Source organism: Tympanuchus pallidicinctus, unplaced genomic scaffold (assembly GCF_026119805.1).
Source record: "Tympanuchus pallidicinctus isolate F22 unplaced genomic scaffold, pur_lepc_1.0 scaffold3, whole genome shotgun sequence".
NCBI classification, from domain to species: domain Eukaryota; kingdom Metazoa; phylum Chordata; class Aves; order Galliformes; family Phasianidae; genus Tympanuchus; species Tympanuchus pallidicinctus.
Window position 1 is genome coordinate 49,498,112 of NW_026294747.1, and position 24,322 is coordinate 49,522,433.

The window sequence follows — 24,322 nt, forward strand, 5'->3', positions numbered from 1 at the left end:
ATTACAAACTAAAAAGCTCAGACTGCCTCGAATAAAAATGCACTGTGTTTGGCTGCCATCCAGGCTTCCCAGTTATCCCAGGTACAGTGAGAGCAAACGAGCTTCAGAAGTCGGGCTGAGCGTCTGTGCAAGTCTGGTCTCTTATCTCCGAGATCAAAGAACAAATCCTCTCTAAGTCCCCTCTGCCTTTTTAACCTCACAAAATCTTCCCCTACATCTCACTAGTTCCACGCAATGCCCGTTCTTCAGGACAGTGTCAACTACAGGTAAAGCCCTCCTATGCAAGTATTCAATGAACGTAAGCGTAAAAATCATTCCCAGAGTTGTCAAAATACATGTCGTATTCATGGATGATCTGAGTTACAACACTTTTTCTTCTTTTTGCCAAGTTCTAGTTGTGTGGTTTTGTTTTTTTTCTTAATGTAAAACACTCGTCAGAGTTATTTTTAATGTAGAACAATACAAGAACAACACAAGTAATACTAAGAACATATTGTAACCTTACAAGCTTATTTTCTGGTGTTTTTCTTCACCCCAATAAAACCCATACTAAAGAGCTACTGAAGGCTCCGTCTGTCTCGTTCCATAATCTACTGCCACGCACACAAGAAGCAACTGTCACTTACTTGTGTTATACATTTGTGGAATCAAGGTTACCTCAATAACTCACTTCTTTGCACTGGAGACACTCTCCCTCCCCATCCTGCCGAACAGGGAACACCAGTTGTTACAGTTATTAAGAGTCGGTTGTGTTCTCAATGTGCCATTCATTATCACACTTCCAACATACACACCTCTCCTTCACACAGCTTTTGTCTGAAAGAAGACACAGACAGAGCAGAGCCATGGTGGGACACCATCAAAATATACCTAGCAAACACGTTAAATGAACACTGCACCCTCATGCCCTTTTCCTCACCGTTATTTGACAAATTTGTAATACACTCTTAGCTTATATTTTGAGATCTGCTGAAAGCTGTGTGCAAACTGGATCCTACCTCTGTTACGGTATCCCATCCCTGCTTCCCTAGTGGCTTAATTATAGATGCAGTACTGTGTGTCAACAGCCTCTGATCAACTGCTTTATCTAGCTCATCTGCTGAGAGAATACTTTCCTTGGATCAGCCTGTATTGCCTGTTAGACTGTGATAAAGGCATCAACATGTCCTTTCCATGGGACGATATTGTAGTGCACACTGATGTGTGAACTATGATGCAGTTTGGCATTTTAGGCTGGAAAGGTGGGGTGATTACTGCAGAGATCTGCGTGCTGAGCTTCAACAATGAAGAATGAAGGGAAGTTAATCATGGGCCGTGCAGTGAACACTTCCTAAGAGGCTTAATTATGAATGTTGTGCAGTGTACAACTGCAAGGAGATGTGTGTTAGCTAGGGAATGTGTCTTCTGAAATTGCTCACGTGATAGCAAGATGAACCTGAAGAATTCAGGGGAAACATACTGAAAATCTAGAAGGATATTTCCAAATCAGGAAATAGCAAAAGAAAACATTTTACTGCGTATAACTGCCTTGTTTCCCAAGCCTTACTTACTGAGTAAACAGCACTTGAAAATGAAACGTAACACTCGTGCATCAACAGGTGAACTGGTTGTAGCTGCATCTGCTTAAATTCCCAAATATTTTCTTCCCATTTACTGCTTTCTGTATATCTGCCTTGTTATTATCCCTTTTCACATTGGTTGAGCGTCCTGTTGAAAATTGCTTCAATTCCTAGTTGAAGACTAGGAGCTGTTTGGTCTTGTATACAGTCAGGCTCACAGTGATCTGAACAGCAGTTTTTTAAGGGAAAGAAAGGACACAAGAATATAAACTACGGCAAATGACGTGAAAAAATGACACATAAAAAAAAAACAAGGTAGGTGCAGATATAAAGGCAGAATAGAGCTGTGATTGCCAGTCAGAAAAACAGCTGAGTAGGAGTCTGCAGTTTAAGAAACCTCTGAAACTGCATACATTATGTTTAGATGAGATGGAGGAGTTTCATAACTAAATAACAAAGACTTCTGCAACTCTGATACGGGCGGGTCAATAGCATAACATAAAAATGTTCTCACTGAAGATAATGGGCAAATTTTCCCTCACAGTTGATGAAATCACATGGATAAAAAAGACTCACAAACGGTCATCTACACAGCTCTCAGCTAAGCATACGTTGATGGCGTTCTTGATTATGGAGGAATGACTTGTTCTCCACTCCTGTGCATCTCAAGCCACTGGTGAACGCAGCAGCAGAGGATTATCTGATTTAGACAGAACGTTACCTGCGTGTCCGAGGTGACTCAGATCTGCTGTGCCCGCGCCCTCCCATGCCAGGTGGCCTGGGCTTGTTGGAGCAGCAGATGAGGCGATATCCTCCTCCTGGGCATCTCCTGACTCCATCCCCGCGCCACCGGGGCACCTCCGGCTCTCCACATCACTGCAATCCTAAACACGAGACACAAGTAGGAGTTAGAGCCGTGCTATTTGGGGTTTCGATGATTCCGCTCCTTCTGAGCCCACACTCTGCTGTGGGTTTCTCCTCCAGCCTCCAGAAACCGGCACGAGGAGTTCGGTTGGCCTCGAGCTGCCTTTCCCCGGGCTCCGCAGGGGAAGTAGCTGGAACGTTCTGGAAGCCGCCTGCACGGAGGCTCGGGTGGCAAAGGCACGGCCGTTCCGTGGGGAAGGGGCAGAAGTCAATCGCCCGCACTTGGCGAACGTGAGATCCTCCCCGGGCTCGTAGCTATCGGCGCCCGCGGAGGTGCTCGGAGGGAAGAAGCCGGGAAGGGCCGTCCAGCCTCCCAGCGCCCCTAGGGACCTCTCGTTGCACCAGGCAGGGACCGGCCGCACGCCCCTCGCCCCCCACGCAGGAGCCACCGTGCGCGGGGCTCCCCACGCCCGGCTCCGCTGACGGACGGCGGCCGGGGCGGGCGGCGGAGGGCGAGGGAGCGGCGCCGGGAGCGCGGCCGGCCGAGCCGGGTACGGGCCACGGTGACCGGCCGCTACGGGCAGGACCGGCGGGGGCGGAGGCGGCGGAGCGTCGTCAGCATCCTGCGACCGGTTCGGGAAGGCGCGGGGCGGGCACCGCGTGTGAGGAGAGCCGAGCCGGGCCTGCTAGCGGTACTCGGCCGCGGGAGGTAACGGCCGTGGGGACGGGCAGAGCCGGCGCTGCTGGGGGACCGCGAGCCCCCCGCCCGCGGGGAGGCCCTGCGGGGCGGCGGCGCTGCGTAGAGCCGAGCGCGGCGGTTACCGCGCTGCGCTGCTGCGGGCCGAGCGGCCACCGCGTGTTATCTTTTGTTCGCAGTCGGCAACGCGCGGCCCTCAGGCGTTTGGCTGGGGACACTGTAGGAGAGGGGACACTGCAGGGCCGGGCGTGGGGGACGGTGAGTGCGGGGCTGGGTTCAAAGGAAGACGTGTAGATGAGGTGGAATCGGAGCTGCTTACAAATGGTATTCTTCTAAATACGAGCTGAAAACAACAACTCGTGAATAGTGTTTATTACAGGAGAGTTAAGAACATCGGTATAATCCGATGGTGCAAGCTATAAAACTCATCACTGCCGTCTGACAGTGTCCGGTGTGTGTACATTTCTGAGCTGTGTTACCCTGTGTCCAGACATGCCTGGTGTGCTTTACTGTACGAGCACCGACACCTCATGCCTTACGCTTTGGAATCGTGGCCTACCAGCATGTCTGCCTCTCATTCTCACTGTAGCAGCACATTTATAAATCTAGCTGCTGAACAGCAGATTGAACTCAAATTTTGGTCAAGAAAAATAGACTACAATTTCAGAACTAAAAGGTTTTTGGTTTTAGTAAAAACAGAGAAGTAGGACAAAACTTGTACACATTCAATAAGAAAGCACTGGAATCAAATCATTAACAGGTTGCCCAGGGAGATGGTGGATGCCCTGTCCTAAGAAACAGCCAAAGTCAGGCTGGATGGGGCTCTGAGCACCTGCTGGAGTTGTGGGTGTCCCTGTTCAGTGCAGGGCAGTTGGTCTGGATGCCCTTTAAGGGTCTCTTCTAACTCAAACAATTCCGTGATTCTGTTTTTCTGTGAAAAGTAATGCTGCTTTTAATTTTCTTGTCCAGCTACCGGGAATCAAACTCCCAGAGCCCTCTGTCATAGACTTTAATCTCTAACTTTGGGATCACCACATTACACAATTCTTTCCATGAATAGATCAGCCTGCAGCTTAGGTTGTTAGCTGCCTTATCTGAAAAGCAGCGCCAGGTTTTATTGTAAGCTTCCTTCTCATTTCGAGGTTTTCTTTTCCAAGACAACAACATTTAAGACTGTTGCTCGCAGAACATGGGGCTAAAACAATACAGTGTGTTTGCACTAGCTGGCAAGAGATTGTTTACGTTCAGCTGCAGCATGGATCACTTCCCAGACAATCACATTACACCCCCAATGGCAAATTAAAGGCCACAGTGTTTTTTCTTTGTACTTAGTCAAATTTATACCTAAATTAATGCGGATACTACCTTTATGTTATCTCTCAAGCTTCATTTGGAAAACTTTCAGGTAAACTTTTGCTAGTGGTCCTAATAATTGGTGATTGAGATCCAGGCAGGTCACAGTTGTCACATACTGTAAAATCACCAAGGGATAAGTCACCAGAAGAAAATAAAAGTCACTGCTTAACAACATATTCTGAGAGCTTGTGAACTGGAACCAAACAGATTGCTGAAATCAATACTGCCTTGCAAGTTTCCCAGTGGCATTAGGGAGCAGGCTGAGTAAATGCTAACAGATTTGCTAATTTTTGCTTGTAAATGTACCATACAATGGTACAAATAGTGGTTATGTTCAAGTCAGTGAGATCTTTTTGTTGATTTTAATTGGGTGAGGAGTGCATTGAGGGGAGGTCCCTGGGCTCCATGAGGGGTTCTCTTGCTAACATTTTACTTGCACGGTGTGTCTTTTTTTTTTTCTTTTTTTCTTTAATATTGGGGAAATAAAATAACTTGTCTGTACTTACAGCTTCATCGTGACACCATAACACTGTCTTGGCATTTGTCCCTTTCTAGGAGACGACCACCAGCCAACCGCAAGACTGTTGCAATGAGTTTTGTTGAATATGGCGATACAATCAAGGATGGTGACACAGCTATTGTGTTCTTGGGCCACGAATCCATGTTTCCTGTGAAAGTCCAGCAAGGCAGTGTAACTCAGACTAAATATGGGGTCATCCGGCATTCTACAGATCTCATAGGCAAGAAGTATGGCTCCAAAGTGACCTGCAGTAAAGGAGGATGGGTTTTTATTCTTCATCCAACTCCAGAACTGTGGACTGTGAATCTTCCACACAGGACACAGATCCTGTATTCCACTGACATCTCTGTAATCACCATGATGTTAGAACTGAAGCCAGGCTCCATAGTGTGCGAATCAGGTAATAATAGTTTGAGATCTTTTATTAAGAACTAACACCAACACTTTCCATGGAAAACACACTTAGCTTTACATTTTGCAAAATCTCTCTTTTTTTCCGTTGTGATACAATTTTCCCAGCCCACACAAGGAGTAATTCTCTTTCATTTGCACATGCTATCAACTATTGCCTCTCCAACAAGCTACGCTGCTTCAGTATGCCAGCCTTTTGTACACAAACCTTTGAGTACATGATTAATTCATCTTAAATATATTAACAATCTTCTTTCCCTTATCTAAAACTACTAAGTTATTCAGACGTATTTTTAAGAGAACATGATTTGAATAAAAAGTCAGACATTGGATTAGCAGTCTGCAAGAACATCACTGAGGTGAATTAGTGAAAGATGGCGAGGGACTGGACCAAGCAATATGGGGAATCGAGTGTCAGTGTTTCTATCATGTGATATAGAATTATGTACATTTTATTGTTCTCTTCCCAGCTGTGATCCACTTGTAGCATTTCAACTTCATGCACAGCTCACTGCAGTGGCATAGTAGAACAGATGATGCATTCATCACAGTGCTATGCATTGTTTCAAAACTTGGTTTAACTTATTACCACTTCCATAGTTTTACATAATTTTTAAGTAAGGAGGAGTTACATTTCATGTGGATATACATTTTCATGGCTAGATACAGTTTATAATAACACTTTCATGATTTTATTACTGCAGGCAGTATGAGGCTTGCTTGATTTCGTTTGAGTAGTTTGCAAAAATGTGAACTGTAGATAGTTTGTCCTCATTTTTTCTGCCTGTTTACTTTGAGTCTCTTTAGGAAGCAGTTTTATGTGCTTCCTTCTGAAGCATAGATATGGCAGAGGATCAGTGTGACAAGGTTGTACTGCACTGTTAACTTGCATTTAACATTTCCTGCGCCTACCCAAACATGATGCTGGGCAACCTTGGGGTATTGTGGCTGCTTTCCAACACAACTGAAGTGCTGCTTACCTGCATCCAGTCGTACCCATAATAAGTCATAAATGGGCATGCTGGAAGCTGGCAAGGCCATGTAGAAGCTCCTGACCCCTTTCTTGGGGTAGGTGAATGTTAAAGGGCAGAGCTGCACCATTACTGTTGTCAGTAATGATGAAAGATGAAGATCTTTGAAAGCTGAATTACCTGAATAGCTAAGAAATGGAAATGCTTGATGAGCTAACTGATCCACATTCTCAGAAATGTTGTGAGTCAAAAGCCACTGTTTGTAACTACAAACAATCCTTTCTGTTAATGGAAAATTGTTTCCAGCTTTATTTTAATGTCTGTGCTGTCCTAATTAGTGTTTTCACTTCAGCTTTCTAGGGAAAGCAAACAGTTCTATTACAAACATTGTGCTTGTATTGCCTGAAAGATTCACTGTTCACAAGGAAAGAGGGAGTATTGTGGCTTGAGTCACGAGTTAATCTTAAAGCAAGAGTTCTTACTGCATGTCTGCTTACGACTGACCAGAATTGGTGATTTGAATTAAAAACTGTTACATGTATTGACAACTGGAGCCTCCAGTGTGATGGTGTAACTTACTTCGGTGCCATCCAAAATTAGGCCACATTCAGCAATCGAAAATCAGTAGTGCTTGTTTAACCTTGTGTGGCTTAGGAGGAGCTAGCCAATGGTGATTAACAGAAACAAGGCAGGAAATCTGGTCTAGTAATGGCATTTGAGTCTGCTTCCTGTTAGTGCTGTCTTTAGATGTATCTTGAGCATTAATTAGCATGGAAGTCTGTCTGTTTATTATTTGACCATGAACTGATACACATGGTTGCTGTGGGGCTGGAGAGGCAAAACAGGCACAGTAAACAGGCCAGGCTCCCCTTTCTTTGCTGCTGGGCTGTGGCAGGTGTCCTGCACCTAGCTGGGGTGAGCAAGCAGAACTGGGGAGCAATCTGCACAAGTGTACATAGAAAGAATGGGTGAAGTAAGATGAAATGCCCTCTGCGTCGTGTTCTGAAGTTGTGAATACTGGTATATATTATCTTACATGCGTAGTTAGGAAAAATCAGTTTAAAAAGTAAGGCTTAATTGTATATCACTTGAGTTGTTCAGTTTAAATTGATTCATAATGATCTGTCATAACCAATACAAGCATATTAATACAGATTTTACCGTTTTTAATAGTTTTTAATAAATACATAAAGAGCAAGCAGCACATGCATAATTAAAATCATCCCAGCAAACTCTGTTGAGGCTGTAAGGAGACTCAGCATCTGCCTGTTGTTTCATGATAGAGGCATAGGAATATGATCCTTTTTCTGTTTCCTGCTAATTTCTAATTTATGAAAGTACGTTGAGATTCAAAACCTGCTGGTGGAGCTAAGATCTCTTGAAAGTATTGGTCCCTGGCCTGAGGAATTCACCAGTTTGAAAAGAGTTTTTGGCAGCCTGATCTTTCCAGAAATAAAGGACACCTGAGAGCTGCTGCAATCCCTGCAGTGGGTAGTGTGAAACTTTCACTCTCATCAGGTAACTCTGATCTCACCTGTGCTCACTGCATGTGCAGTCACTGTTTAAGTAAAGGAATACATTCAATTTTTTTTGTTTCACCACTCTCCAAAGCTCCAAAACTAACTTCATACCATCTTCCAAGCCAAGGCTATCTTCAGTCCTGTGATTGCAGCTGCCTACAGAGTAATGACTCCATTTGACAATTAATTTTTGCTTGTTTTAAAATTTATATTACATTGGAATAAATATGAAACCTTTCTGATATTGTTGCTAAACATAAGTAAATACCTCTTTTTTTTTATTCCAGCACCTGCTTATCTAGGCTTTTTTACTGTCCTTTCTCCCTAGTAAAGCTTAAACAAGTGTCTGTCCTTACCCTCAGAATTGCCCAGGGAATGTAGTGCAGTACTGTGAAACCTCGTTTAATCTGATAAATCTAAGAAATATTTTGCTTTCAACAGAGCATTGTATTTAGACAAAATGTAATTTAGTCCAAAGTATTCTGACCAGTATCCCACTGATCCTTCAGCCCTCAACAAAATTAGACTCACATGAGCAAAAATGTTAATTGGATTTTTGTTTCCCTTCAGCTAAGTCCCAAATTAAAAGTTGCTAAACCCTGTTCATTGCCACACAGCAATGGGGTTCCAAAGCCACAGATGGGATTTGTGAAGACTGAGAACAGTCCTCTGAGTTCCCATGGCTCCTCTGTGGACAGGTAACAAGAGCCTGTGGCCAGCTTGCCTTACACTGCAGCTCCTCCAAAACAGTTATGAAATTTTCAAACTCATGGTCTGAGTGTAGATTTTGTTAGAAGTACGCTCATAAAAAATTAAGGAGGACTTAATGATTAATTGATACTTAATAAATGATTAATAGATTATTGTGGAGTCCTAGCAAGTCAGTTGTAGTGCTGTGACTTTTCTGACTGCTCATGTCTGCACTATCTCTTTGGCATAAGTGTGTGTAAACTCTACAGCTGTATCTTTTGTGTACACACCAAAGCTCTGTAACTATTAATTCAATTTTGGGACATATTCATATTAATTAAGTTTTATAATGTCTCCCATATCTGCCTCTTAGCAGGTAAGAAAGAGAAGAACTTGAATATGTGATTCTTTGTAACACCTTCTGAAGTAGAAGAAAAGCTTCATCTGTATTAACATCAGAGAGCACAGTATTCTCTTGGCATAACCACCATCTGAAGTAGAACTGTGGCCACATGAGGCATCTCTGTGCTGGGTGCAGCCCTGTGGCTGAGGAATGCTGTTGGTACCCTGAAGTTCTTGTTTCCAGGCTTTCCGGGCTTCCTTTCATCTTACCATTTTGTTTGACCACAAAGTGCATTTCTCATGCAGCTCTGAACTTCACAGTATCACCTCCATTTTGCAGAAGATCCCTCCCTAAAGAACTCTGCCTCTTGGATCTCTTAAGAGCAAATTCTTTTCAGTCTTCACATTCCCATTCCTTTTGTAGGCTGTGCCAGCCTTGAAAACTTCCATGCCATCCTTCCCCAGCTCCTGCATCCAGTGAACAGTGGCCTTCTTTGGGCTCCAGCCTGCTTCCTAAAATGCCCATTTGGGCAGCATGTCCACAGCAGAAATGCAAGAGTAGGAGGTCATCTGTAAGGGGAAGTGCTTCATGCACCATCTCTCCTGCAGTAGCCAGGCCATTTCCTTTTCCCTCTCCTCCTGCCTCCGTCTGTCCCTGATCTTGCAGTTTCTCACCTCTTTCACCATGATTTGTGCCTGACTGCCCTCACAGAAAGACTTTTGAGTTAGAACTATCAGATTAAGATCTCACCATATACTCACTAAAACGTTTCTGCCATTACATAAACTTGTCACGTACAGTGAGCAGTGTTCCTGTGTTTCTTTAGATACTGGCTGTGGAGTTTTTAGCTGTGCCTAAAGATTAATTCTCCTTTGGTTTTGAGGCTCCATCCGTTCTCATGGCTGACTCATGACCCGTCTTATTATTTGCTAGGTTTAAGTGCGGTAGCTAGGAGACTAATAGAGCAACACTGATTGTTTTCTCCTATTTGACCGGTTTATAATATCTTGTGTAGCCAAATATTGCAGCAGATACTTCAATTCTATTAAAATGTTACTAGATATTGCATCGATCCAGAAATTAATGACACCACTTTTCCTGTTTTTGTGTTATATAAACCAATGTATGCACTTAAGAGCTTCCTCAGCTTTAGTTTGGATTACAAACCTGCTGTAATAAACCTGGCAAATATTTTGAATAAGCACAGCTGTAAACATCTATGGGTTCGAAATCACAGTTTTACTTCCTTTCTTTAAAAGGGAAAGCCCATGGAAAGGAAACTTTGGGGGCAGGCAAGCATAGAGAAAACGTAGTGGAACATAAAATCAGGTCTCTTGTGTTTGCAGCACGGGTAGGATTCCAGGAGGATAAGCAAATTAGAAAACCAGACTAAACAGAAAACAGTGGAAGTGTGTTCCCTCTTATTCAGCTCTCCCTCAAGTGCTGTATTTGATGCTGTTGGAATGCTTGTGTTTCTCTCGACTGCTCTCCTGATGTGTATCTACACAGTATTGAAGCAGCAGGTGTTATTTCTGAAGGGGTCAGATGTTGTCTGCTGCAGCCTTGAAATGAGGAATGATCTTAGTGTGGATGCTGCCTCATGATGCTGAGGTGCGTGGAGGCTTCTCTGTGGAAAACATGTCTCTTGAATCAGCAGAAGGTGAGAAGAACAAACCTTTTTGAGGTCAGGGCAATTGGTGGGTTGTTCATGTGATCAGTACTTTGCTGTTTGTAAATCAGAAACAGGTATCAATAGGTACTCAGCCTGAATGTTTCATCTAGGTGTCCACTCGTTAGGATATAAATCCTTCTAAATCTGTGCTGGTTTTGTTGTCTTGGGAGAGGGTAGAAGCACTCCTCTGAGCTTAGAGGTGTCAGAGATGGATGGAGAGAAATGAAAAAGGAGTTGAGAAGGTGCTGAGAAAGCTCAGATGTTAAATATTGCAGATTTGCAGGGGAGGAGGTGAATATAAACATTAATTTCCCCTTCTATAATAGAAGAGAAATAAAGATTTGAACCTGCCTTCTGTAGACAGCATTAGGAGTTGTGCCAGACCCCAGTGAGGATTGATGAACCACAACAAGTGTGTTAACTGTCAGGCATATGAGAGCCGAGGTCATCATCATTTCATGGGATTGGGTTCAGATTCTGTGATCACTTCAAGAAAAGAAGAAATTTTGCAATGGTGGATGATTCACCACCTTGTTCTTTGTTTCCTGCAGTTTGGAGAGTGTTGTCATGGAGGAGGCAGGCAGCATCTTCAGAAATACTCTTCTCATTAGTGATGTGTTTGTATTATCCTCATGTTTGCAGTAGCCAGTCAACAACAAATAATTCCTGGCAACCTTGTTTGACAAAAGCTCAGTCTGTAATACACGCCCGCAAGCGATGACTTCCAGCATCCTGTTTTTGGTGCTGGGTTTGGCTTTGGAGTGTTCATGAATTAAAAAAAGTACTGGAAAACAAACCGAACAGTGTAACAGGATTTTGTAGGAAGGAGACAAACTGTATCTTCTCTGGTGGTTCGAAAAGCAGATTAAAAATGTAAAAGATATGAACAAGGAAACTGGATACGTGCACAGGCTGCCTCTCTTCTGTGTCCATCCCAGCTGTGCTGGCAGACCTCCCATTCACTCTTACAGATGAGCTGAGAACAATGCAAAAAGTCAGCAGCACTGCCTGTTAGGAAGGTAAAAAAATTACATTCTGTAGGATTGCAGAAGTTCTCAGTCATGCAGTCCCGCTTTCTGGTGTGAAACACAATGGCAGATTTCAGTCGTTTAGCATCTTATGGGCATCCCTGCTTTTGTCATTACAAAAAAATGTGAAATGCTGTTTCTTTGCTATGTGTGTTCATTATTGAGCTTTTGCAGCCACGTGGCTGCCATGATACCATTAATTGTTTTGACCAGTGAAAAGTTTATGTCAATATTTAGATCCAGCTGGTAGCGCAAGTGGGTAATTTGTCACGTGTGCACAGGTAACTGCCCTCTGTCTTCTGCTTGCTTTATTGTAATACTGGTGTGGATGCATGAATTTTCACTTAAAGTAATTGTTTATGTTCCAGTTTTAATTTCCTATTGGACTTTTTTGGGGCCAGTGCTAAAATCTGAGGTCCTCCCTCCCATTAAAGCTGGAGAAAGTGCTGCTGTGCCTGCCAGGGTCAGGGCCTTCCCAGAGGGATGCAGGCAAGTGGTGCCCATTCTGCAGAGCGTTCGGTTGGTCATGTCAGATGTGGGCCCTGAGCTCTTCATGGTCTGAATGGCTCCCTTCTCAGAGCTGTCAGCTCAAATCCAGTGCCTTAGCAATATTTCACCCCTTATGTGACTAGAGGGCAAGGACCTTAGATCTGTCACTAAACTCTGACTTCCTGTCCGAGTCAGGAAAGCATTGCCCCAATTAGGCTGCATACCAACCTCTGAGTCCTCTAATTAATTTCCTTTCTGCTGGTTTCTGAGCTTTCTCCACCACTGCTGTTGTTTAGATTCTGTCCTTCAGCAATAGTTTTTATGATTTGCGGTAGTTAAAAGAACTTGCTTCAGGCTGAAATTTAGCCTGAACAGTCACTGAAGATAGCTAGAAATAGATTTTCTTTCTACAGGAAAAGTGTGTTCCAAGTACAGAATTATAAATCAATAAACACAGGTAATTTGGGGTTGCTGTGGGGCTTTGAGTTTGGTGGGTTATTCTGCTAAATGCCACTTCAGTGAGTAATTTGCAATACGAGTCGGTATATGGCTGTTTTCTTCAGTGAAAACGTTGGTTATTAGTCATTATGTATTTAACATGCCAATGGATCATTAAAAATAAGTTTCCCAAATTACCAAGCTCAAACAGGAAAAAGTCTGTATCCTAATGGTTAGTCTGTGACTGTACATGGTAGTCGTACTTATGTTCAGTTTTGGGTATGTGGCAGATCTCATTAGACTTTGCTAGACAGTGTAGACTTGTACAGGTGAGCCACCTGTGCAGTCAGGTCACTTGGTGTGACTGCAGGGAGCCCAGGGGCCTCCACTCTGGGCAATTTCAGGGTGTGCTGAGGATGGCCGGTGTGTGACAAGAGGCCTGGGCAAAACAGCTTCCATGACATAAAGGTTGGCTGTCTGCATAGATCCCAGTAGGGTTTTCAAACATAGGCTCTTGCCAACATCTCTTTCTTGTTTTAATGAAATGTAAGGTTTTGAAAATATGCAGAACTTTGCCTTCATCTCTTTTTACCCTAGAAGAGTCTTGCACTTGCAAAAAAAAATCTATGTTAATTTTCTTCATATTTTCCCACTGCATTTAATTCCTGATGTTCTTCTATAGCCCTTGTTAGAGCTATAGCTATATTGCTGGCCCTTGGCATTGTTTTTTACTCATAGATTTTTAATTAACATTTTGAGGACCCTGAAAACTGTTTCCTGGGTCATCTAGTCCATCTAGCAGTGCCTAGCACTATCAAAAGGCATTTCACAGGCTGCTCTTCTTTTCTAGGTACAGGCAGCGGATCCCTGTCCCACGCTCTCATCAGGACAGTGGCTCCCACGGGGCACCTGTACACAGTGGAGTTCCACCAACAGAGAGCTGAGAAGGCCAAGGAGGAATTTCGGGAGCATGGAGTAGAGCATCTGGTCACGGTGACCAACCAGGATGTCTGCAAGAATGGATTTGGTGTCTCAGACATTGCAGATGCTGTGTTCCTGGATATTCCATCTCCATGGGAAGCCATCGGACATGCAAAGTCGGCGTTAAAAGCTGAAGGTAACTGTACTAGCTCTTTATAGGAAGTACCATCTCTGCCTCTCAGCTATATGTTAGATCTGCTCCTTTCCATTATGTGATCGCTGTTCTCAAATCTCAAAGTCTCTAAGCATTTCAAAGGATGAAAAAGAGGTTTTCAGTTCGCAGGGAAAGATTTGAAAAGAGCAGAACAACTTTTTCCTACAGGTCTGTGCTAGCTGCTATAATTAATGGGCAGTTTATAAAAGAAAACAATGTTTGAACCTTTGTCTAGTGCGTTTTGTAGATCTGAGGGTGTGTGGGAGGCAGCAGCAGCAATGAATGCTGAGAGCAAATTTCTTTGGCACTTCAGTGGAAAGGTGTTTGTATAAAAGGTGTTCAGAATCACTTTACATCAATCATTGCAGATTGGACCATTTTAACAATGCTCCACATCAATAATGTTAAAGAAAATGTGGTTATTCTTAAATATGCATGCTGATTTCTACCTTAAATCTCTGCTGTCAGAGCTAATGGGGAGTATGACATTGGCTGCAGTAGGAATTGAACTTAAAGGGTGTTCCAGCTTGTGCCAGCTGCTCCTGGATGATGACAACAAGTGGAGACTGCTACTGCGGGATTGGATGGGTTTTGTCTGTTTGTAATAAATCCTTTCCCTATTCAAAAGTAGGGAATAAACCATTCTCCTATCCTGAAATAAGTTTTCCCCTGATTGCTGTTCTGCCAATGTAGCTGCACTGCTGTGAATCTGAGCTAACTTCTGCCAGGCTATGAAGTGACTTTTCTAATCAAGAGAGTATGGAGTGCAGAACAGTGCCCATGCTGGGACATGACTTTAGCAGCGTACTGACTTTAGGTAAATTGCTTGGTCTAAATCACAGGATTTAAGCTTGTTCTTAAAGGTCACTGAGTGTGTTTGAGTCAGGACCAACCCAGGCTGTAGGCTCCCCCCACTACCATGGAAAATTTTCAAGGAAGCTTTCCAATACAACGCATTCTTTAAAAAGTAAATAAATAAAAAGAGACTAATTAGCACTCTGTACCTGCAAAGATAACAGCTGAATTTGTAGCTGCTTTCCAGTGTGTCCTGGGAAAAAAATAATGTTCACTGCACTGTACAATGCCCTTCCCATGCTCAAATTATCTAATCTAGTGAGCAGAGCACTCAGCTGACTTCCCAGCTTAGAAGGCGCTGCATTGCGCAGCCCAGTTTGAATTATTTAAGTGGTGCATGTTCAGAATACTGAGCAGGGCTGCTTGAGCAATTCCAAGGTTTGAAGCCCTGTTTCACTCCAGCATTTGAAAAACAGATAAAAGATCCCATAGTACCAAACTGAGAGTACTCTTTGGCTACACTTTTCTGTGCTACAAGGTTAATCTGCTAAGCCAATATTAAAAATATTTAAAACCCTGCTTTTTTTTTTTTTTTTTTTTTGTCTGTAAAGTGACGTCGTGTGCATTTCATCAGGCAGAGGGTGAAGCTGCTTACTGCTGTTTTCAAATAGTTACAGCTCTTCTGCAGTAAGAACAGGTTGTGCATGTACTGCTGCTGCTCACCTCCATTTCGGTAGAAGGCATCACTGGAGGCAATGAGCCCTTGCACTCTTTTCCCTCCGTATCCTCTCTCGTGCATCTGGACAGGATCACGTGGCAGGTTTTATTGTGATGCACAATGTAAACATTGCATCTGTGTGCTGCCAGGTGGTGGTCATTCATTCGCTGAGGTGGTAAGGTAATGAGGTTGAAGTCAGTGCTGAATGAATTCAATATATAGCATCCAGTTAACCTCCTCTTTAGAACCACAATATTCCTTATGGAGTTTTCAGCTGAGATTGCATGTAAGAGAGAGTTCTCGACCTCAACAAATGCTTATCAAATCAGTATTTTCTCTCCTACTTATGCTCAAGATCCTGAGTCTTGCAGCTCCTAGTAGGCTGAGTGTTAATGATCCTCTTCACAGAGTACATTTATCGCTCACGTTATGCCTACCAGTAGGCTGCAAATATGCTGCTTACGATAGCTTGGCCTCCCGTTTAGTGCACTGCCAACTTGTGAAGAGCTAAAGGGATAAAAATGCACAGAGTGTTTTTGACTCGAAGGTTCTTGTTCTCTGGTGACATGCTCTGCTGATGCTCAGGCTTGCATCTCAGCTGCATCCTTCTGTGCTCATTTCACCAGTCAAGCTTTCAAGCAGAAATGCTGCTTGTAATATCTCTCAGGCACTGCTGCACTGCAGAACTTGCTTTCTGTTCCAGACCTGCACTGTTTTCCTTTTGCAGCATCTGCTGATGAATGCTTTTCTGTAGTCATAGCAGTATCTGACCTTGGTGGTTTTTTGCAAAGTTGCTGTTAACCCTTTGAGGCTAGATTTTTTAAAAAAGAATAATTTAACAGAATGAAAAAAATGAGAGGTAACAGAAATATCCTCCACATCCTACAGTGCTTAAATACCCTGAAACTTTTGACTCAGTCGTCTCCCAGCTGAATACTGTAGTGCTTTGGTTATAATTCTGTACCCACCTACTCTGCTCTCTAAGTATTGCCTATTTCATACATATGTACATATAATTGTTAGAGTTGGAAGGAACCTTTAATGGCCATCCAGTCCAACCCCCCTGCACTGAACAGGGACACCCACAGCTCCATCAGGTGCTCAGAGCCCCGTCCAGCCTGACCTTGGCTGTTTCTAAGGATGGGGCATCCACCACGTTTTTGAGCAAGCCTGTGCCAGTGCATCACCACCCTTATTGTAAAGAAGCTTCTTTCTTATGTTCAACCTTCATGTCCTCTCTCCATAAAGCCCCTAAATTACGAGTTTGTCAAATAGTGATCTGTGTGATCTCACCTGGATTGAGTGACACGGTTCAGGTCTCCCCAAAAAGCCCTGCAGTGGGAGTTCCCTCCAAACACTTCCCTGTATGGGCCTCTGTGTTTCTTCCATTGAAGAAACCTTTTAGGAATACTCTGCTCTTCTTAGAGGTAGTTGCTTTTCATTTCCAAAGTCTTTTGTCTGTTTTGTTAGTTCACAGTGGACTTAAAACAGGTCTTGCTTGCATTCTTTCCTCTACCATAGCCATTGATTGTTGTTCTAACTTGCCAGTTTTGGTTCTTACGGTTGCTGTATAAGCAAATAAATAACGCCCCAACCTCCCAGTAGCCTGTGGTGTAGGTAAAGGATTTAATTTTCATTTAGGTTTGCTTCCTTCCTCCCTGATGCTTTCAGGGAATACCAGTTCCATGCAGAAATTCTCACTGGCTATTTTTCCTGAGCCCTAGAGGTTATTCATGGTCCCATTTTCAAACCACCCAGGTATGGCTTTGAGGAGCAGCTGAAATCTTTAGCCACTTCCATGGCAGCTGTGTTGGGAGCCCCCTGGGCTGAACCATGCTGAGAGGGCAGCAACGTGAGGCTGCTGCTGGTTGAACCTCAGCTGCCTCAGGAGCACACAGGGAATGTGTTAGGGCAGGAAGTGGAGCCTGTCAGTCTAGTGTGCTGTCTAGACTTTCTTCCTCCACCCATGCAGGTGGTACACAAGATGGTATCAATGCTTCTCATGTCCATAGGAGGTTGTTTTGGAATAAATGAATGAAGCCATATGTGTCTGTAAAACACCATCACCAGCCTTTATTAGTGCCATCTGCTTTGATTTGAAGGAGAATTTGCTCAAGGTGAAGTTAAGGATAATCAAGGTCAGGCTGGACAGGTCTTTGAGCACCCTGATCTAACTGTAGGTGACCCTCTTCATTGCAGGGGAGTTGGGCTAGATGGCCTTTAAAGATCTCTTCCACCTCAAACAATTCTATAATTGTATGATAGTTTGAAACAACCTCCCAGTGTTGAGGGAGCATCTGGTCTAGCGCAGAGCTGCCCTGCTAGGATCAGAAGTAGGTGCTAACTCTCAAATTCCATCTGGTTCCCAAGCAGTACTTGCTGAGCTAAGCACGGCTGGCGTATCTTGTTGGAAGGCATTAACCTAGCTGAGGTTGCAGGGATTTTTAGCTCAGCTGCACACAATGGGTCTGGCCCAGCAGTCTAAGCAGAAATGATTCCCTCACCTGTCGTGAGCTAAGCAGGTTTCCTGCACTGTAATCCATGCTGTGGAACGCTGTCCAAAATTGTTGGACTTTGCACAGCTTGTAGAAAGAAGCTGGGGATGAAGGGAATCTTAAAGGAAGTTGTTAGATTTTTTTCACGAATTTGGTGCCAACTTGTTTTTTTTGTTTTCATTTTTGATACATGCTTTAGCCAGCTCCATAGCAGTCAGTAGGAATGAATTCCTTTGGAAGGGTGCACCTACAAACACAGGTTAAGGTCACATTTGCAGAAAATGGCATTAAGCTCCCATTAAAGAGCTGGCAATTGATTTGGAAAAATTTTTCTTTTCTGAATCAAGAAACATCCTTTAATTTCTAACAACAGCCAAATCCTCTAATTTCACTTGTCAAGGAAGCTGCATCAAATCGCCCACGAGCACATTCATTTAAAGGACATTTTGTCCCCTTTTGCAGAGGCAATATTTTTAGTGTCCTGCTAGCACAGAGTAAATGCCATAGTGATGCTGCTCTGTGACTTTCCTGCCTCGCCCCTACATAATGATCATGCCATGGGATCTTTGTAACATAATCTTCCAATTATCACAAAGCTCTGAAATCCCAAAACCCGGAGCTGTGTTCTCTTACCAGAAATAAAAATGCTGTGCTGCATTTTCTGCGTCACAGAACCATTTCCAAAATTATGGGCCCTTTTCTCAGGAACTTAGCAGTGCTGCACTACATATGTTCTTTTCACATCCTCTGAGTAATACTGTGATGATGAGCAAACCTAGCAGAGTACTTGTGACGCATACAGCAACCTGCAAAAGAGAGGGCACGTAACTTGGACACATGTTGTTTTCATATCATGAGGATGCATTGAGTTTGTGTCCATTGGTAGCACTGCCAGATTTTCCATGCTGGATACCTCGTGCAGATTTTAGGTAAGTAGAACTGGTAGAGGTGTTACTCTTTGCTCACACAAACCAGAAACGCAGTTGCTTGGTGGAGTTGCACAGAAGCACGCCAAGAGCTGTGCTGGAAGGAGGAGCAATTTCCAAGGCACTGATCTCTAGTAAAGATAGCAAGGTGTGTCTCTTGATTATTAATTAGACACTTTCAATACCATGCTTAAAAAAAATGTACAGTGCTTTGTAGATGCAAATGCTCTCTTTTATTTCTTCCCCTTCCCCTAAGCTCTCTCCTCTAATTGTTCCAATTGTACTTTAATTTTCATAGGCTCTTGACCCCACTGCTGGTTAGAGTGGCTGCCAGGACTGTGTGGGCACCTTCCAGCCTACACATTCAGATTTAACCTCTCCATTAAATGTTTCAAATAAACTCACTCTCTGTAAAATTGAAGGTGGAAAAAGAAATGTAAGTCTTTAATACAGACTCATTATTTTCTTTTCAACTTTAGCACTTGTCAGAGGCATTATACATGAATAAACACATTTTTAGACAGCTCTTCAGATCAAAAAGCTCACACGGCTTCCCAATGTGAGCAGGATTAATCTCAGATAATTGCTGTATCCATTTATGATGACACACAGGTCTCATTAAACAAATTTAGGAACAGTAGCTTTCCTAAAAGGAGAGCTCTGAGAGAACATGAACCTGGCTTGCACCTGGAAGTCCTGCTCCTTCAGCAGAAGAGCATGTCCTTCTCAGTGCTGCTTTTCCTTTGCTCAGAGTCCACTTTTTTTTTGCAGCTAAAAACACCATGGCAAATGAAGCATCCCAAATCTATTTTAGGCAGTCTCTGTAAGTCTGGAGCTGCGATTTCATTTCTACCTTCAAGCCTTCTGCTAATTGCAGCCTTCCAACCTTTTCTTAACACCTGCTTAATGAAACAAGTTCAGCCCATGAGTCCAACCCAGCCTGTAGGGTGATGTTGAGAGGAGACAGCAAAGAAGACCTCCTCGCCTGTTTGACAGACGCCATCTGGATGTCAGCTATCACAAGCACCTTCTCTACGCAGTGGCTCAGAAGCCCATTTTCTGTAGCCCAGCTTCCCTAAGCAGCCTGCTTTGTGAGGAGGCAGCCTGATAAATTAACACCAAGTTTGGTGCTGCCATGCTGTGCTCAGCTGACCATCCTGAGGCAAAATGAAGGTTGCTCTGGCTTTAATTGGAGGCTTGACAAAAGCCGTAGGCGGGTCTGCAGCTTGTGTTGCCGCAGTTGTGTGCAGGCTTCTTACTTTTCCTCTGTGAATCCACGGCTTGTGCCTAAAGACGTCTTGAAGTCTTTGCAGTCGGAGTAAATGAGGAGAACAGGTTTGTTGTAAATGTAAATACGTTGCCATCTTTTGTTTCAATATGAATGCAAAAAATGAAAAGCCTGAATGAAATCGTAGTAAGTCTCAGATCTCAGTGCAGATTCTTTCTTCACAGACAAAGAGTTACTGTGAGCTGACATTTAGCTAAGTTAGACGTTTGTTCAGTTCCCTGCGCAATAAGAACATGGCATCGTTCTCTATGGCATATGGTCATTATAGTAACTTTCTAGTTACGTAACAGAATTTCTTCTCGAGCTTTTCTCTTTTATGTCTACAACCATGGCAGTGTACTGCCTGGCCAGAAGGGAAGAGCTGTTGGATGCAGTTCTGGTAGTGCTGACCGTGCTGATAAACATATAAATCTAATTTCATGGGATCTAGCAGACCGGGTGCGCAATTAAATTGGCATCCCGAGAGTTGGTTAATAGTGACACAAACCAGCATTAATTTTGCAGGAGGTTATTAGATTTGTTCTTTAATTGTCACTCCAGGGAATTACTTGTCTGGGGTACTTTGTTCTGAAGATGCATGATAAGAACTGCTGGCTGTGGAGACTTTATCCCAGGACTAAAATTAAATCCTGCTTAGTGTGTGGTGGATTAATGGTCATGGAAAGTGTTCTTCCCCAATCAGTGCCCGGCACATCATTGCTGTGCAGTAACTGGAGTGCTGTAGTGACACTCTCAGACCTGATGCTTTCTTTTTTTAGAGATGTGACTTTAGAAATGAGGAAGGGGGGGAAAAAAAAAAAGAGTGAGTTTGAGATAAAGCAGGCCTCGTGTAGCCCCTGCATTGCCTCTATTTTTAGCAGGATGCTTTGCTCTCAGCTGCACGGGTTTTTTAACTGCTTAGACAACAGGGCTTGGGAGGCTCAACGGGATGAGCCTGGGAGAAGGCTGGGAAGGAATGCAAATTAGGTCAGCACGCATTTTCATCTAATTGTAAGAAGTGAAACACTGGCTGAAGCTGCATTGTCCAGCTCCTTCCCCCAGCACAAAAGCTTTTCAGGAAGGGCAGCGTCCCTCGTGGGACACTGTGTCCTGGGTGAAAGCACATGCCCTGGCTTTGTGGCAGACAGTGTCCTTATAATTCTTTGATCTGATTTGGCTGTGGCTTTTCAGGGTAAATCTGAATCGTTCTATTCTCAGCTGTTAAGGTGACATTGTAGCCAGCAGAAAGTTGTAGGGAACCTATTAGTGTTCTGAATGTGGAATCCAAACTGAGCCACGCGCAGAGGAGGAGGTGAGTGTTAGTTTGTCACTAAGAGCCCTTTGCTAGTGGTTTGGTGCATTCGCTGTGAAACTGCCCAATGTGGTATTCAGTAAATTTTAATGCTCAAGAGACACGCTAGTCAGCTTGACTAAAAGGGTAAAGTCTTAACAGCACTCCATCTATGGCCTGGAGAGATTACTTTATTCTGTACACGCATACCATCATTCCCAAATAAACACAGCCGCTTTTGTCGGAGCGTGTGTGCACGCACACTTAGATTCTAATGAAGGCAGCTCTGAACAGTGTGTGGAGAATGACTTCTGGCTTTGTGTAGTTGCCAGCTTCAGAGCAGTGCCTTGGCCCAGAACAGTGGATAGTGACTCCGAAAGAGGCACTGCTCTGAGGGGATTGACTTTAGGAGTTTTATCATGAACAAGTGTGGTGGGCAACGCTGGCTTTGGGAGATGAGTGAGTTTGCCTCTGCAGTTTTCAAAGAGTCTGATGCATCTTGTGAAATCATCCCTGCTTGATGCTGACGCTTTGATCCCACAGAGTTGCCTGATGAAGATTTTCTTTCAGAATGTTTTTATTTTTGTATAATTCACAGAATCTTAGAATATCCCAAGTTGGAAGTGACGCATAAGAATCATCGAGTCCAGCTCCTAATTGTAATTCTACTTGCAGCTAGGAGAATTTGAAAAAATAGAAAAAGTGCTTCATTTGTGTTCTTGCCCTCTTATCTACTACCTGTCTTCTTTTGCAGGTGGCCGCATCTGCTCTTTCTCCCCCTGCATTGAACAAGTCCAGAGAACTTGCCTAGCAATGGAAGAGCACGGTTTTACAGAGATTAACACCTTGGAAATTCTGCTCCGAGTATACAATGTAAGGACAATTAGCTTGCAAATCCCTGACCTTGGAAAAGCAGCTGAGGATAATTCTAGCGCTGGCTTTGACAGCAGCAACCCATCAAACCAAGGTAGCCCAGGCACTAATCTGCAGCAAGGAGTGGTGCAGTTCAAAAGCGGCGTGCCACTGAGGGAGATGGTGGGTCACACTGGGTACCTGACCTTTGCCACTAAGAGCCTCTTCTAGTACACTTCAACTTGGGGAAGTTCAGAGTGTTTTGTGTGTTTGTGTGCATTTGCCGTTTTCGTGGTTCTTTTTTGTAGGGCATCCAAATTTTTCCTTGTCAGGGAATTCCATATATAGTCAGATTTAGTTGGAATATGCTTTGTTTAAATAGCACGCAAGCATTAACCAGAGCAGCATCCAAGGGAATGTTGGAACTCTGGAGCAGTGCTCCGCTTGCCGTCAGAAAGACACAGTAATAGCAAGTGGCCATTCATTGGAATGTGTGGGATAGAGATTCCTCCTGATAAGAAAGTAAAACAGTACACTGATCACAAACAAGATGGATTTTTTTCCTCCTCTTTTCTGAATGACTTTCCCAATTTTATGTTTTTATCACAGCACCACGAGACAGTTCTCTTTTCAAACTTCGCTGGCGTATGTGTGTTGCTTTTAGGAACGTGGAAGTGCTTCTTTGCTTCCTTTTGGATGTGGAAGCTGCAGAGCTGTACGGTTGCCTGCATGGCAGGTCACAGTATTAGTGTTTCTTTGGAAAATGTAGAGCTGCACAGAGGGTTATTGGCAGCACTCAGGATCACAGCCTCTTACTCCATTCTGGCATCTGCAAATCACTTGGATTACACAGAGTTTGAATAGAATAAGTGTGCTAATTGTTGGATTTGGTCTAAAATGGTATTGCTGTCAATTGATAGTAGAAAATCAGGCATAGATTTGTATTATAATCTTCTAATAGGTCTGCTGTCAGTGTTATGAACCCACTGTGAAAATGCACATGAACGGATGGGGAATGTTACCTGAACTTCTGTTGTGAGCAGTGTGGCTGAGGTGCAGTTTGCTTGGTGTTTTATGTGCACGATGGTGAGTTATCGTCCTGCAGCTGAATGACAGTAAGATTGCTTTTGGCAGGACTTGTCTCCAAATGGCAACAATAATGCAAACGTGGTAAAACCATTAATCAGCCTTATTAATTAAGTTTTTAGACCATTTACTCTTCAGTATTCCATAAAAGCTGGTGGGTGGGATGAACTTTTTGAATGCTGGATTACGTGTTATTATTTACAGAGTAAAATAATTATGAAAAATGTTGAAGTTCCTCTTTTTATTTAATGTGTAGGGTTTTGGTTTTTTTTAACAATTTCACAGATATTCCAGCCACCAGTACCATCTCTGGAAATATTTGGCTGTGCCTTGCATTTGGCACTTCCATTTGTTGATTGTAAGAAAAATAACCATCCATAACCTGCTGCCTGAGCAATTGAACCTGATACCCCTCCCCCATTCTTGACAAAAATAAACAAAGCTAAGCTTTTAACATGTTATGGCAGAATGCTAATCCATAATGGTTTAAAGAAAGCTCAACCGATCACGACAGCAAAGATAAACTGTTGAGCAGATTAAAGGCAGAAAGCAATTCTGTAGCACTAAATCAGTTATGTAAGCAGGCCTACCATTGTAGCTTTTCTCCAGAAATTATGTGAATGTTCTGTTTCTGCTGTTGTTAACTTCCTTCAGACAGATCTGTGCTAAACTGCTAACACTGTTGGTGTGGTTTGGTGGCTGTGTTGTAATGATGTACATATAAGTGCATATGCACATGTTCTTGTCTGCTTGAATTGCCACCATGGAAGTGGTGCTGAGAGGCTCAAATAAACCAGAAGAAGGCACGAGGAATTAGAAAGTTAATGCTATGAGACTGCTTACCTGGAGGTGATTCATGCTTTCTAACAAGTGGGATCCCCAGCCTTCACCAGGGATAATCATAGAATCATAGAATCGCAAGGTTGGAAACAACCTGCAAATTGTATATAGATCAAGATCATCTAGTCCAACCATCCTCCCACTACCACTGCTACCACAAGCTGCTAACCCATATCTCATAGTTCCTCATCCAGGCGCCTCTTGAACACTGCCAGCGACGGTGACTCCAGCACTTCCCTGGGCAGCCATTCCAGTGCCTGACCACTCTCTGAGAGAAAAAGTTTTTCCTTATGTCTAACCCAAAACCACCTCTGGCACAACTCATGACCATTTCCTTGGGTCCTGTTTGTTGCCTGGGA

At 43.5% G+C, this 24,322-nt stretch overlaps 1 protein-coding gene across 4 annotated transcripts in view; it reads left to right on the forward strand.

Annotated features, from left to right (window-relative positions):
• The first annotated feature begins 3,007 nt into the window (after positions 1–3,007).
• TRMT61A (tRNA methyltransferase 61A) overlaps positions 3,008–24,322 on the forward strand; it is a 75,299-nt gene continuing 53,984 nt past the window's right edge. For 2 of the 4 annotated variants that reach the window (XR_008209287.1, XM_052694520.1), the window contains exons 1-4: positions 3,008–3,132; positions 5,032–5,396; positions 13,409–13,675; positions 21,940–22,058. Coding sequence is in view for 3 of the 4 variants with exons in the window: in XM_052694520.1 (XP_052550480.1) it covers positions 5,066–5,396; positions 13,409–13,675; positions 21,940–22,058 (717 nt within the window). In the remaining variant the exon portion in view is untranslated. Of the gene's footprint in view, positions 3,133–3,260; positions 3,379–5,031; positions 5,397–13,408; positions 13,676–21,939; positions 23,944–24,322 lie in introns of those variants that run through there. The other 2 variants (XM_052694518.1, XM_052694519.1) reach the window with 2 other exon arrangements.